We start from the raw sequence: 13,570 nt of genomic DNA on the forward strand, positions 1-13,570 counted from the left end.
CAGCGCATCGGAAGCCTTTTATAAAGGCACTAAACGGAAAATCCTACAGCTGAGACGCATCTCTGCGTTTTGCCAAAGCCAAACATCTTCCCTCTTCTTCCTCCTCTACAAACACAGCCCGTTTATCTGCTATTTGCATTTAGGGGTTTTCACTTCATCACCTCGCCCAGTGCTGCGTGAAGCGCGGCTGCACAGGACATCGCTTTTATCAACCTGCCAGCACCTAAGGGACAGAAAGCATTTGTCACAGCCCGACTTCCTCGCAAGCCCCACCCCCCCCCCCCTCAGTTTTTAGAGGACTCTTTTACAACATCCCCAAGCCCAGCCATCATTCCTCCTGGGGAAGACTACAGCCCACAAATTATTCTCACTGTCAGGAAGCTGCTTCCTCAGCAGAGCTGGGGTAGCTCAGTGAGTGACCGTGATAAAGTTTTACTTCGTCTTGGTCAGGTTCTCTTCTTCAGCAAATGGATAAAAGGACACAGAACAAAACACAAGAGAAGCTGGGGCAGGGGGAGACAGAAATGTTCGACACCTAAACCTGGCTGAGAGTGATTAGATAGCACAGGCTCAGAATAAAGCGAAGTTATTGCAGATTAGTTTTTGTTAAACAGCTCACTATTCGTATTAGACGTGCATATGTTGCTTCCAAAGAGACCTGAAATAGCTTATCAGGAGAGAAATCTGTTCAGCCCCTCCTGGATCCCACCCTGGGGGTGGGAGGTTTCCAGGGGACTCCAGTGCCGTTCTGCGTGACGCAAGGTTTGCTACGGCAGCGCGTGTGCACCAACCCAGGCAGACGCGCAGGGCTGGAGCTACTCCACGGAGGAGGAAGGCCGAGCAGATGCGAATTAATCCGCCCTGGAAAGGGTGCTGGCAGCCAAGCCGGGCGCCAAGAGGCCCCTTCCTCCTGCAGGAGTGCAAACAGAGTTTATTCTCCTATACAAAATTCATAGTGAGCTGCCACTGCTTTGTGCTCATCTCCCGTCCGCTAAATATTTATGAGCCGATGACGAAAACCAAATTTATCACTTTAGCCCTCAGCCCTGTTTGGAAGGATTCAAATATTTATGCTGACTAGGAGCTCTACCCCCCCCCTCGCACGCTTCTTCCCCACCTCGCTTCCCACTCAAGCGCTGGATTGAGCACTTCTGGTCCTCGCCCCTCTCCCTGGGCAACACAGCGCTGTTGGATTTAATTTCTCCAGCTTGTTCACAAGGAGTTTCTGTGGGACAGCAGCCGGGGAGGACACCACGTGCAGGTTCACGCTCCTGGGAAGGAGCCAGTGGGTCAGGGGGCAGCTGGGACAAGCCCAACAGACCCCCTGGCAGCCCGGAGCACAACGCAGCACTGCCGGCATCTGTTATTTGGGCAGATCCTTGGAGCAGGGGAACTGCGACTGGGAACAGGGATGAGTTTTGCCAAGTGAATCATTTCTTCCCCATCCCACCCTTCTGGCAAAGCCGGCACCACCTTCCACTTCCAACAAAGGGCATCGGCAGCGCTTGGCTGGGGAAGGGACGTGATCCTTCGCTTCCAAGCAGCCTGCACTTCCCTGCCACGGCGCGACTAGCCGAGCAGAGTCATTCCTGGCCCAGAGTGATGCTAGCTCAGCCTCTGCCACGGATCCCATCTGTCCACGACACAAACGGGTCCCTCCCCAAGTCCCCAGCACCCCGAACAGACACACCTCCTGCTGGCAAGGCCAGTGGGCAAAAGCCTCAGCTTGTTTGCTACAGCTGTGTGTGGCTTAGAGCAGCGCACGGATCACTTTCCTCCTCAGTTGCCTGCATAAAGACTATCGAAATTAAGAGAATAATGCATATAAATCTGCCATTGTTTCCCCTCAACAGAGAGGAAGAGCCAAATCATTGCTAACAGGGGTGGCTCAACAGGGTTTTATATTAGCCTGGTAAATTCAGAGGCTGCAAGTTGCATCTAATTCAGAGCAGCTGCATTATCCCATTCAGGGAACTAATTAAACTTCCAACAACAGCACTACATTTACGTTGAAATCTCATTGTTGCCATCATGACCAGCTAGATCAGCCCCTTTCTGCGCATACAAATCACTGCAAAAAACCCCAAGTGTTCCCCACAGATGCATCTTTCCCATTTCTTAACAGCCATAGGAGTCTAATTTAGAATATTTTATAGCAAGAACTGCCCTGGCCATATAAACTACTATCAGCAGCTCCATTTTATGCTGCTTCTACAGAAAATAGCTCTGCCCCGTGAACTGTGCCCCTCCTGACGACAGCATCAGACTGCAACTGTTGCACCAGAAGTCAGAGCGAGACCCCAAATGCCTCCATACAGCCTTTACGATATGAAAGGGCAAGTCAGGTTAAAGGCAGTGAATCACCAGCTGCTGCCTTGTCTCCTTTCTTACAAGAAAAATTTCACTTCACAGAGTGTTTTTTCAGTGGGAACAAGCACATTCTGCAAAAAGAGGCCATTGCCATCTCGCAGATGGGGAAACTGAGGCAGGGAGGAGAAACCTCTGTCCAGCATCGTTGAAGCTGGTCTGTGAAAGCCAAGGGACCCCAAGGCAAATCACTGCTCTAGGCACAGGAGGGTACTACCAGATTAAAGCAATTCCACAAAACGGTTAAATTATGCCAGAAGCCAGGCAAATAAAACAGTCAGGTTTTGATAGTACAATTTAAAAAAAAAAAAAGTTAGACCTGCCCCATTGCAGCCAGATGTGAATTTTTCACATTCTTCCTCTGATTTCCTCACCTAACGTAACGGGAAGGAAAAGCAGATTTTCCTCTTGTGGCTTGTTTAGGCTGACAGTGGGTGGAAATGATGTTTTTTGTTTACGCGCGGGGAAGCAGATCTGCGGGTTCATTTCTCTGAGCAGAGGAAGCACAGGCACACCAACACTTGACCTCTGCTACCGGTAAAGTCCTGCTGCACTGTAAAACCAGAGGCTTCTTCCCTTTCCATGTTTGCTGTAAACAGTTTGGTTAGGCTTGAAAAGGACAGCAAAAATTACCCAGCCCTTTCTAACAAGCCTGCTGCTGTAGAATCTTTCATTAACAGGCAGGGTACAACTCACCCAGGTAATTAACAGCAATGCCTCTACAACCAGAACAGCTACAGAAGAAAATAGATGTATTTGGCAACCCTGGACCACTGCAGGGAGCGAGAGGAGCAGAACATGAACTGAAGGATGGGCTCGTACCTAGGAGGTGCTTTTAGCATCTCTGAATACTTCCCCCTTCCACCAAAGATGATTTTCTCTCCGAGTCAGGCAGCTGAGCACCAGTCAGCGCACGCAGGACAGGCGAGCAGGGGCACGACCGTCCCAGGGGTTTACACGCCCGGCACACACCGCTCCACACCCCCAGCACCACGCCAGGGGTTTTATTTCCTTTCAGTGTACAAAGAGTGGTTCATCCGAGCTTATCTCTTCCGCAGCGCTGCTGCTCTACCAGCAGAGAATCATCTCCAAAGAATGTTTCAGTAATGCTGCGGTGCTGAATTTCAGAGGGACACTTAATCTCGCCCGAGTGGTTCACTAGGGCCAACTTTCTGAGCATGAAATATTTAACTATCCATGGGCCTCCTGTACTACAATAAAGTGACTTCTAACAAGCCTCTGAAATAAATATGTGAAGAGGAAAGTGGGAGCTATTAAATGCACCAGACACAGCCTAACTACTTTTTCCTTCCATCCCCGTGAACTCAGGACACTGCTTACCCCCCAGCAGCGGGGACCCAGAACCAAAACGTCTCCTCTGGATGCTGGGAGAGTCCACAGGGGAAGAATTTGGAAGAGGAGGTCAACACAAAGATTTGTCAGGGAGCACCGTTACCAGCTCTCCCTCATAAGGTTTTGCATGCCCAAAGTATCTGGCTTGCCTAAAAAAATCAAGCCCTGTATTTGAGCAACCTCAAAAACTTGGGAAAGCCCCTCACTCCTTGCAATTCTGCTTCTCCCCCACTCCAATTAACCCTATCTCTTGGCCTTTCACACCTGAAAGAGTTACAACTGAGCATTTAATGCAATGTAAGAGTTTGTAAAACTAATGAAAACCACCCAGGACCCCCTCTAAAGGCCAGTGTGATAGAGAGGAGCTCGCGCCGTGCGGATTCACTCCCGGCACAGCAGCTCTTAAGCAAAGCCAGCCTTACCTCATCCCACTCCGAAGCAAAGGACGGGGACTTCTCCAGCCTCTTCTTCCCAGTGCTGCAGTTGGAGAGCGATTCGCTCCGGCTCCCCATGGCATCGTCCTCTGTTGGAGAGCAGGTCAGAAGATCGGAGTCCGATTTAGACAAGCTGCGGCTGAGTTTGAGCTCGGCTTTGGGCTTGCTCCCTGGGTGGGCTCTGCCCACAGCTCTGTCCCCCTCTTCCTCAGCACCACCGGGGTGCTGTAGCACGTGGGGCGTGACTACAGTCTCAGGATCCGCCCGGTTGATGTGCGTGTGCTGGACAGTTGCGTAGACTACTTTCTGGTTTTGGTCCGGAGAGCTGGTCCGTACTGATCCAGAGGCAGAGAAGTCAGCATCCTCCAGCTGCATAGCAGGTGGGTGGCTTGTAGCTTCCGTGCCTCCTTTCTCCGTGGAAGAAACGAGCCTGAAAGGGTCCTCGCTTATCTCACAGATCGGGGAAGAACCGTGAAGCAATCCTGAAAACTGCTCTGGAACCTGGATGTCCTGGCCGTCGGCAGAGTCCTGGCTGCGGCTGCCGCTGCTCCTCCTGTGGTCTTCAAGGGGACGAAAATGAAGGGGGGGGGGAATTAAAAACATGGAAGAAGCAGCATAATTCCAGCTCTCCCCCTGCCCTCCCTCAGCAAGGGAGGGAGAGATAAAGAGAGAACAGTTCAGTATTGTTCTGCATGCTCAACTTGTACCCAAAGTCATGGCATTTATGAAATTCCAAACACTGGCTGATTTATGCAATCTGGCAGCGCTCCTTGTTGTTTTATTCCTGTTAACACTAACTATCAGGCCTTGCTATATAAGGCTAAGAGAAGTGCTAACTATATCCTGCAGAGAGAGCAAGTGAGGTAGGAGAAGCAGAGACAGAGGCTCCTGGAACATCTGATACATTTCCATAAAGGCCAAAGTGTTATTTAGAGCAGCGCTCCCTGCTCTTGGCACGAGCCGCAGGGTGGGAAAGCTGCTGGACCGTAATCAACCTGCAAGTTCCAAAATCCATTCCCCAAAAAAAACCCACTGCTTTCCTCCCTAGCGGTTTCCCAGTCTAACCTCTCCTCTTTACTCAGGGGAGAGAAATAAACAGTTGATGCAATTAAAAAAAAAAAAACAACAACAAAAAAACCCAAAAAAACAAACTTCATCAAAAAGTCTCTTCTCTTGCAAGCAACGGCTCAACACGGAATGGTCTGATCTACTAACGCAGTGAGCTGCGAGGAGTACCGGCTGTCCCAGAAACATGACACGGCTCCTCAGCCACTCCTGCACCAACGTCTTTAATATCAGGTACCAGGGTCCTGCATAAATCATGAATAATTGACTGATCCCAATTGCCAAGTGTGTACACAGACACACGCGTACTCACCCGGGTCACATGTGAATGGGCGCTGGAACTGTCAAAGCAGAATTTTGGAAAGCTAAGAAATAAAATTTCTGTTTACAAAGGATTCCTACGCCCGCACATAACTGTTTGACCAATTTTAACCGCTTCCATTTACTGCCGAGGAAACACTCTTCAGTCCGAGGACTGCAAAACGCCACTGCAAAGGAACACCAGAGCAAAGCACCCCGATAACCTGGCTCTGAAACGCAAGGAGGATGTTTAGATGTGAAGAGGAAATCGCCTGCTTTGCAAGACAGCAGCTCTCGGAAGCCAAGGCAAAGGAATCCTCATCTCAGTGAGGCACAACACACTAATGAATTTACTTATCTTGAACTAAAAGCAGCCTATTAGCAACAACAGTGTGATCAACTCCTTCCCCCCGAGCATCCTTTCCAGCGCTAACCTCGACCAGGTCGTTCTCAAACACTAACACCCATCTGGTTTTGTGGTCTGTCCTCGCACCAGAAATGAGGCAGGAAAGGACGGAATTAAGTCATTTGTCTTTGCACGCCGCTTCAGAGCCCGGGGTCTCATATGCCCCGTGTTGGACGAGCCCAGCTAGTCCCTCTCACAGGCATGTGTTTACTGCACAGAAATGCTAAAAGCAGCTTGCTCCCTTGGCAGCTGAGTCAGGAACAGCCAAAGCCTGAACGGAGGTTGACTGCCAGGGCAGCGCGCCCGCAGAGCTCGCTGCTCGCTGGGCTCAAGTGATGCAAGGGCTTAGTTCATCCTGGATCCTGCGAGTTAAAAGATTCCGGGACAATGAAGTAGTTGTTGATTATCTTGCATGGGCACATTCACCACAAGTTCTGAATTTGCCAAGGGGGAGGCATATCTCCCGGGGGCAGGTGGTGTCACCAGCATCATTCCTAACGCTGCTTGCAGAGAGCCAACAGCAGCACCCTGGCAGAACATCCCAAGACCAGACTACGGTCAGTTACTTTGCCTAAAGTTATGATGCTGTAATGCTGGAGAGAAACCTCAGAAGCGATCAGACATGCTGCATTCCTAGGACAGACCCGTATTAGTAAGAAAAAGCTACTGAGCCGCTAAGGGGGACACAGCACTGACAGGACAGTCACGTTAACCTGATGGGGAGGACAAAGCTTTTGCAAAATCAACAGCCTTTCTTCTCAAACCTTTCCTTCTTTGGATATCAATTCTTCCGTGCCTCGGCTTAACCTTTCCTGACATTTCTGCTGAAGGCAGAGAGGCGGCTGGTGAAAGTTTATGCCACGTGCTGGAACACTTGAGTCCAGCCAGAACAAAGTGCTCCAAATCCAGTTCCAGAGCCTCACAAAAGGGCTCCTGTTGCACAGAAATCACAGCCACCCATTCATTCTCCAGCCGACCAAGGACTTCGAAATGCAAGGGAGCTGCCAGAGGAGGAAGGGCTGAAGCAAGGAAAGGAGCCCTTGCTCAGAAGATGCGAGGAACATCTTGAAGGAGACGTTTCAGAGCGGGCCCTGAAAGCTGCAGGGAGAACTGATGTAGGAAGGAAAGGGTCATCTCGCTCCTTTTTGTCATTGAGGTGCACACTGCAGGAACGCTGAGGGCTCCCCAGGTTTTACCTCCTGGGGTTTCAACTACAGGTGCCTCAGGATGGTCGTGGAGAGACCAGAACAACCCCCGGCCATCCCGGGAAGACATACCTTTCTGGGATAGGTCACTGACGCGATTCAGCTGATGTGCCGATCACTTTTCTCATGGCACAAAGAGGAACACCACTCATTTTTCAAGGGTATCGTGAATTTGGAGAAGGAGAAAATAATACTTAGCTGCCAGAGAAGCAGAGACACCCCAGTTCCATCCATCTGCTGCATTCAAAGCATCCTCCTCCAGCTACACCTTTTAACTCAGAAAGGGAGTCATCCTTAACAGAGGGGCTTCTGCCCAGCTCCCCGAGCTGATTTTACACCCAAGCACAGATATCTGGTCTTGACTTTTTCAGCCAATGCCCACTGCAGGTTTCAGCAACGGGAGAGATTTTTTCCAACACCTAATGGGAACAGGAGCGCCTGCCCAGGCACAGACCGTCTGCTTCCCAGGGAGGATTCAATTAAGAGCTTCCCTGCCAGCTGCCTGATGATTCCAGATACGAAGCGCTTCCCTAAACTCATAACACGAAGCTGCAACTGCCCTGTCTCGACTGAATTTCTTTCCGTATATATCATCAACAGGATTTCTTTCATGCCCCTGGATTAGGAGAATGAAGCTGTTACTGCAGCTGCTTTTTGCTCAAGCTCCCCAGCCTCAGAAGTAGCAAGGGCACACACCAGCCTCTACCTTTCATATAGAAAAGGCTCCCTGTGCTACATCACACCAGAATTTGTCAAGTGAGGAGCGTGCAACTATCTCCTGTGGCACAGGCGGCCAGAGGAGGAAAGGGTCCCTTAGGGTGCTGCTATAGAGGTGCGAAAATAACCTTCAACTGCAGTAAAACTGAAATTTCTTGATGTTGATGGGATGAAAGGCTCATCTATGCAGCGAGGTGCTGCATGCGAAATCCAGACGTGTACAGTACGCTCCTGTATTAGCCTCAAACTCGGTCACTTTGGGCAGTTTGTCCTCCAAAAGCCACCTGAGCTTGTGCTCTTTTTCTACTCCCTCCCCTATTCCCCTTTTAGGAAAGGGCAATAAAACACTGCTCTGGTTGCTTAGAGAGTTTGTTCATTTCACTCTGCACAGAAGCTTCTAAATACATCGTGACAGCAGAAATGCAGGCTTGGACCCGAGACACGGGAAGGGGTCTGTCCCCCAGCCACAAAACCAAGGGAGGGCACGTAGGCTGTGGTTTACACTATCATCCATCTCACGGCAAACCAAGAAGTCTCTGCCTCTTCCAGCCTTTGTCTGCCATACCCATGCGTCCCCACGGATTCCCTGTAACGATATCCATCCCACTGTTTCTGCGGCTCTCTGAAAAGCTATTTTCTTTAAATCTCTCTGCAGCATGTGTTGTCTTTCATCGTTGCCTCATTTCAGCGCCCTGGTTTAGAGCACAGTCATACATCTGGTTGAACCAGAATAACCGTAAGAAAAACGCGAGCAGGAGGAAGGGCGAAGCAGGGACTTCAGGCTGGGCTTCCCATGGAAGCAGCACAGCAGAACCTCAACAAGTACCAGTTTTAATAACTCTCAGAAGGAACCGAGTCAGTCCTACCTGCAGCCGGTTACTGCTGACAGCACTTGTGGAGGATTCTCCTGAGAGGCAAGACAGACAAAGCTCAGAAGCATTTTCTGCCTTCATCCTCCATCAGGTCTCTCCAAACGCAGCAGGAGTGGAACGGTCTCCTCCGGTCAGTCCACACAGAGTTCACCACTCTTGGCCTATTTACAAGTCCTGTTACAAGGTCTGAATGACCCGACCTCATGCAGGCGATTGCACGTAGTTTCCTTACCAAAGGGGATGGGAAAGCATTTGGCTTAAACCACTTCTGATACTCTGCCCGCAACATCAGGCCAACTTTTCCCAGTGCTCCAGCATGTGACAGCAAACTGCTGTAACATACACAAAAGGCAACCAAAGCCAGGCGGATAATACCACATTCATCTAGTCACTGGATACAAGACAACTTGCAGCAAGAGGAACAAAGGCAGCTATCACATATGAAAGGCACCATTAAACACAGCATGCCTGAAATTCAGCTTTCCAGCTGCCCTGGAAAGTCCTTCTCAATAGCCCGCGAGAATCAGAGTCCTTCTCTGCTGACCAAAGGCTCCTCCAGAACTCATCAAGTAACATCTAGAAGCCCAGCCTCTCAGAACAAGGGCCAAGAAGTAATTCAAAGCCACCCTGCAGCCTGCTCCTTGTCTTGGGATTGAGCTGCTGCCTTTGATGCTCCAGGACCCGTCTGATCCAGAGCTGGGAAAATTCTCCAACACCTCAATTAAGGCTTCAGTCCCTCACTCAGCCCTTGTTTAACTTTTTGCCAAAACGACTCTGCTGCTCCCTAAACGCATCTTTTCCCCCCACGCCCACATATACCTCACATTTCATACTTAGCTACGTCTGCTTCCACGTGCCCTTCTGGTATCTGACCCCAACTGCTGGGAAAGCTGGAACCATTTTCTTTTGTTCCCAGTGCAATAAAGCAGATTTCAAAGCTGATCCACCCTTCCAGAGCAGTTATCAACCTCACGTGCAGAAAGGAACAACCTGTAACGCTGTGACAGAAAGCAAGGATGAACACCACAGACCAGAAAAATCGTGCTAAACAAAAAAGAAATGTAGTCAGTGTCTCATTTCCTACTGGCATCATGAAGCCTGAAGTCCCCGGGAGGACAAACAGCAGGTGAAGGATGACAGGGGGCCCTGTCAAAGCTCAGCTGCTCCTGCAGTGTGGGGAGAGCTGCCAGCTGGGGACACTGCCACACATGCGGTTGTGCCACAGGGATCACGCCAAGACCTTTTGGAAAACAGCTGGGACCCTCTGGAGAAGGGGGACAAACAATCGTGTGTCTTTTTCTCCAGGTGCACCACGAAGAGCGATGGGATATGGCCCCGGCAAGCGGAAGAAACGCAAGAAATGAGAAATACATCGGCTGGACCCCTTCCCGGGTGGAGCAGCTCTCCACCTCCACCGGATTGAAGGCTCCGCTGCATTAGATGCAGTGGTAACTGCGTTTAGAAGCGTGGGCAAGACCTGGAAGATGAGAAAACTCAACTGCATCCTTGGATTTCTCCTGCTGCAACAGCGGAAAGGGCTCCGCGCTTGTTACAAACCCAGTAACACTTGCCACAGACTGCACACCCTGAAGTCACAGCTCTTATCTTTCCAGCTGGATGTTAAGACAGGACTCTGCTCCGGATCCTTAGTAGGCTAAAGATGCTCCCTGCAACCTCTGTGAAACGGGGTTTAGACCGTTTGCAGTACCGACGCGTTCAGGGGAAGAGATCTACATCAAGAACAAGCAAATGCATTCCTGTGAGATTTTATTTTCGTCTGACACATAGTTAGGACCCACCTTTACACACATTAATCAAACCTAGACACGGTAGGCAGAGAAAGGAGCCAAGCAGTCAGGAATAGCTCGCACCTGAATAATCAGCAATAGCTGCACGCTGAAAAGCTGTGCCTGAAAGCTGCTGGCTCCATAGCTGTCACCCAAGGACTACTCCTGGCTGAGACCCCAAAGCACCAACCTGAAAAGCATCCTAACTTGGCCTCCGGCAGCAAGTGGCTTTGGCAAACGCTGGTGGGAAAATAATGACCTCTTGTGCCACCCTGCACAAGCTAGGAGCACGGCAGGGCTCAAGGAACAAAAGCTATCATGCTGCAAGAAGGGGAAAAAAAAAGAAAAAAAAAAAAAGCTGCAGGTCTTACAGGGCAGTCAGTGAGACATCACACCGAGTCCTCATTATCCTCTGTCCATCCTTAAAGCCAGACGGTTTCCAGGTTTCGAATCCCAACTAAAACCTTCCAAAATCCTGCTCAGGACTTTTGAATAAAGCAAGAAATGTTTTTCCCTCTAAACAAATCTTTTGTGGTGGTTGTTGTTGTTGAAGGAAAGCCAAAAAGCCCAGCAAGAGCCAAACACAAGAGACAAGGTGTTCCCAGACCCCTGGTAAAGCACAACAGTTCCTCTGGGAGAAGAGAGCCTAGTTCGATACTTAACCTGGTACAGAGCAGATTTTCAGCATGTTCTAGAAAAGGGGCTTGCTCTACGTGTTTGTTTTCCTCCTTTGTTAGTTTACATCTCAAATTAGCTTTAATACACACTGGGATGTTGGTTTTAAGATCAGGGCCAATCTTCTGCTGATATCAACATGCAACACCAGCAGGTCCTCAAGTTCAGCTGGGTGGAGAATACGGCTCACGTAAAGGCTCCCATGGGTTCCTCTCCCTTGTAACAACACCACAGCCTTCCACCCCTCTGCACTCACTTGACCGTGCCCAAGATCGGCTTATTTCCTAAGTTAACAGAGTAGGTCCTCATAATCTCTTAGTTGTCAAAATAGCAGAGTTGCCCTTCCTCCGTGTACACTTTGTACAGGAACATTTAGCTCTCTCCTTTTTATAAAAAGTGAAGATTACCGGGAAACAAAACAATTGCAATCCAGACCCCAGCTGCCCCACCCAAAGAGTTTAATTGTTCCAGTTTCTCTCTGCCCTCTATATTTTCCTTAAATGCATCTAAGCAAACAGCTCCATGTTTTGGATGGTCACTTACCTTTTGTTTTCCTATCCAGTGCCACCGGCTTTTTCGTTTCTGCTGTAAGCAACAGCTCGTAAGGGTGTTCCTCTTCCTCAGCTCCACTTCCCCTGCTCTTTCCTCGTGCAACAGGGGCCTAATGAAAAACAGCATAATGTAGCTCTCCACAAAGCAATGCTATTTATCCCAGCAATAAAGCACAAGGCCTCTTTATGCCATGGTTTAAGCAAGGAATTGGCAGAGGCAACACCTTCACCGCCGAGTGCGATCCAAAATGCAATAGTCCTCCCCCCCTGCCCCTCCAAAAACCACCCAAACCCCCTTTATTTTCTAGTATTTCAGGTTGCTGACAGCTTTCTAGCACCGACCAACTGATTCACTGTGCAAGGTCTGCAGACAGCCTGGAGGGGGGAAAAGAGCTGAGACCGTTATTCCTGTTCATCCCAACTCAGACTTACTGTTGCTATTGGAATTTGCATCGTCATTCAGTATTTAGTTGCTGGCCCTATTAGGATGTGGCTGGGGAAAAAAAAAAAAAAAAGCCCAAATCTCTCCACCTTCTCTGCAGTCTCGGATCCAGCATTCCTAACCTCAGGATGCACAAGCAGATTTAGGACTAAAGAGCCCTCAGGCAATACTGTATAAACACAGTTTAACCTCAGGATGTGCAACAGCGATTGTGCTCATTTAAATCCCAAAAAGCCTCTGATTAGAGTCAGGAATATTGGCAGATGCTCCAGCAAGCTGCTCTGGAACGCCACCATCCATGTGCTGGGATGCGGGCTTGCTGCAGGATCCACATGAGTCTGGCTGCAGACTCACACGTGTTGGTCCACCTCAGCGCCAAGGACGACGGGCATTTGACATCTTTCGAGCACCAGGCGTGCCATCCCAGTGCTGACGGGGCTGAACTGGGCTTCAAGGCACCGTCCTTAGAGCACCAGGCGTGCCATCCCAGTGCTGACGGGGCTAAACTGGGCTTCAAGGCACCGTCCTTAGAGCACCAGATGCATCCCAGTGCTGACGGGGCTAAACTGGGCTTCAAGGCACTGTCCTTAGAGCACCAGATGCATCCCAGTGCTGACGGGGCTAAACTGGGCTTCAAGGCACCGTCCTTAGAGCACCAGATGCATCCCAGTGCTGACGGGGCTAAACTGGGCTTCAAGGCACCGTCCTTAGAGCACCAGATGCATCCCAGTGCTGACGGGGCTAAACTGGGCTTCAAGGCACTGTCCTTAGAGCACCAAATGCATCCCAGTGCTGACTGGGCTAAACTGGTCTTCAAGGCACAATCCTTAGAGCACCAGGCGTGCCACCCCAGTGCTAATGGGGCTAAACCCCAGTGCTAATGGGGCTAAACCGGGCTTCAAGGCACCCTGCCTACATGGTCAGCTGCCTTTCAGCACCATCTCCTGGCTAGACCCCGGCAGGTTGATCCAACCATGGCTGGGTCAAACCACGGCAGAAAGCAGGTGATCCCTACCTGCTGCCAAGACGGGGAAGAACAGGTCTGAACAAAACGTCCCCCCAAGGAGGGCTCTCTTACTGCTCGCAGGCTCCTCTAACTGCCACCGTCTAGACAGCAGCCTAAGCACCGCCTCCCACCTCTTCCCCAAGGTGAGAGCATCAGGGTTGCTGCAAGGGCAAAGAGGTACCTACCTGACTGCGATCTAGTCAGGCCCTCTGGAAGCTTCTGGAGGCTCAGAGACACCCCCAGAAGTCAGCAGCACAGACTGGATTCCTACGTCCGTGCAACCTCAAGTGGCTTTTAAATCAGCTTTCTCAATGGGAGGAAATGGGCCATGTCCGGCAAAGAAAGTATTTATTCTACCTGCTTCCAACACGCGCCGTCAGGCAGACCTGC

At 50.3% G+C, this 13,570-nt stretch overlaps 1 protein-coding gene across 6 annotated transcripts in view; it reads right to left on the reverse strand.

Moving 5' to 3' along the window:
* The window catches only part of ANKS1A (ankyrin repeat and sterile alpha motif domain containing 1A), a 113,917-nt gene that overhangs the window by 55,684 nt on the left and 44,663 nt on the right, over positions 1 to 13,570 (reverse strand). For all 6 annotated transcript variants that reach the window (XM_037410118.1, XM_037410116.1, XM_037410115.1 and 3 more), the window contains 2 exons: positions 11,725 to 11,842; positions 4,143 to 4,714 (listed from right to left, as the gene is read on the reverse strand). In XM_037410118.1, the coding sequence (XP_037266015.1) occupies positions 4,143 to 4,714; positions 11,725 to 11,842 (690 nt within the window). The remainder of the gene's footprint in view (positions 1 to 4,142; positions 4,715 to 11,724; positions 11,843 to 13,570) is intronic.

The sequence above is a fragment of the Falco rusticolus genome, chromosome 17 (genome assembly GCF_015220075.1).
Source record: "Falco rusticolus isolate bFalRus1 chromosome 17, bFalRus1.pri, whole genome shotgun sequence".
NCBI lineage: Eukaryota > Metazoa > Chordata > Aves > Falconiformes > Falconidae > Falco > Falco rusticolus.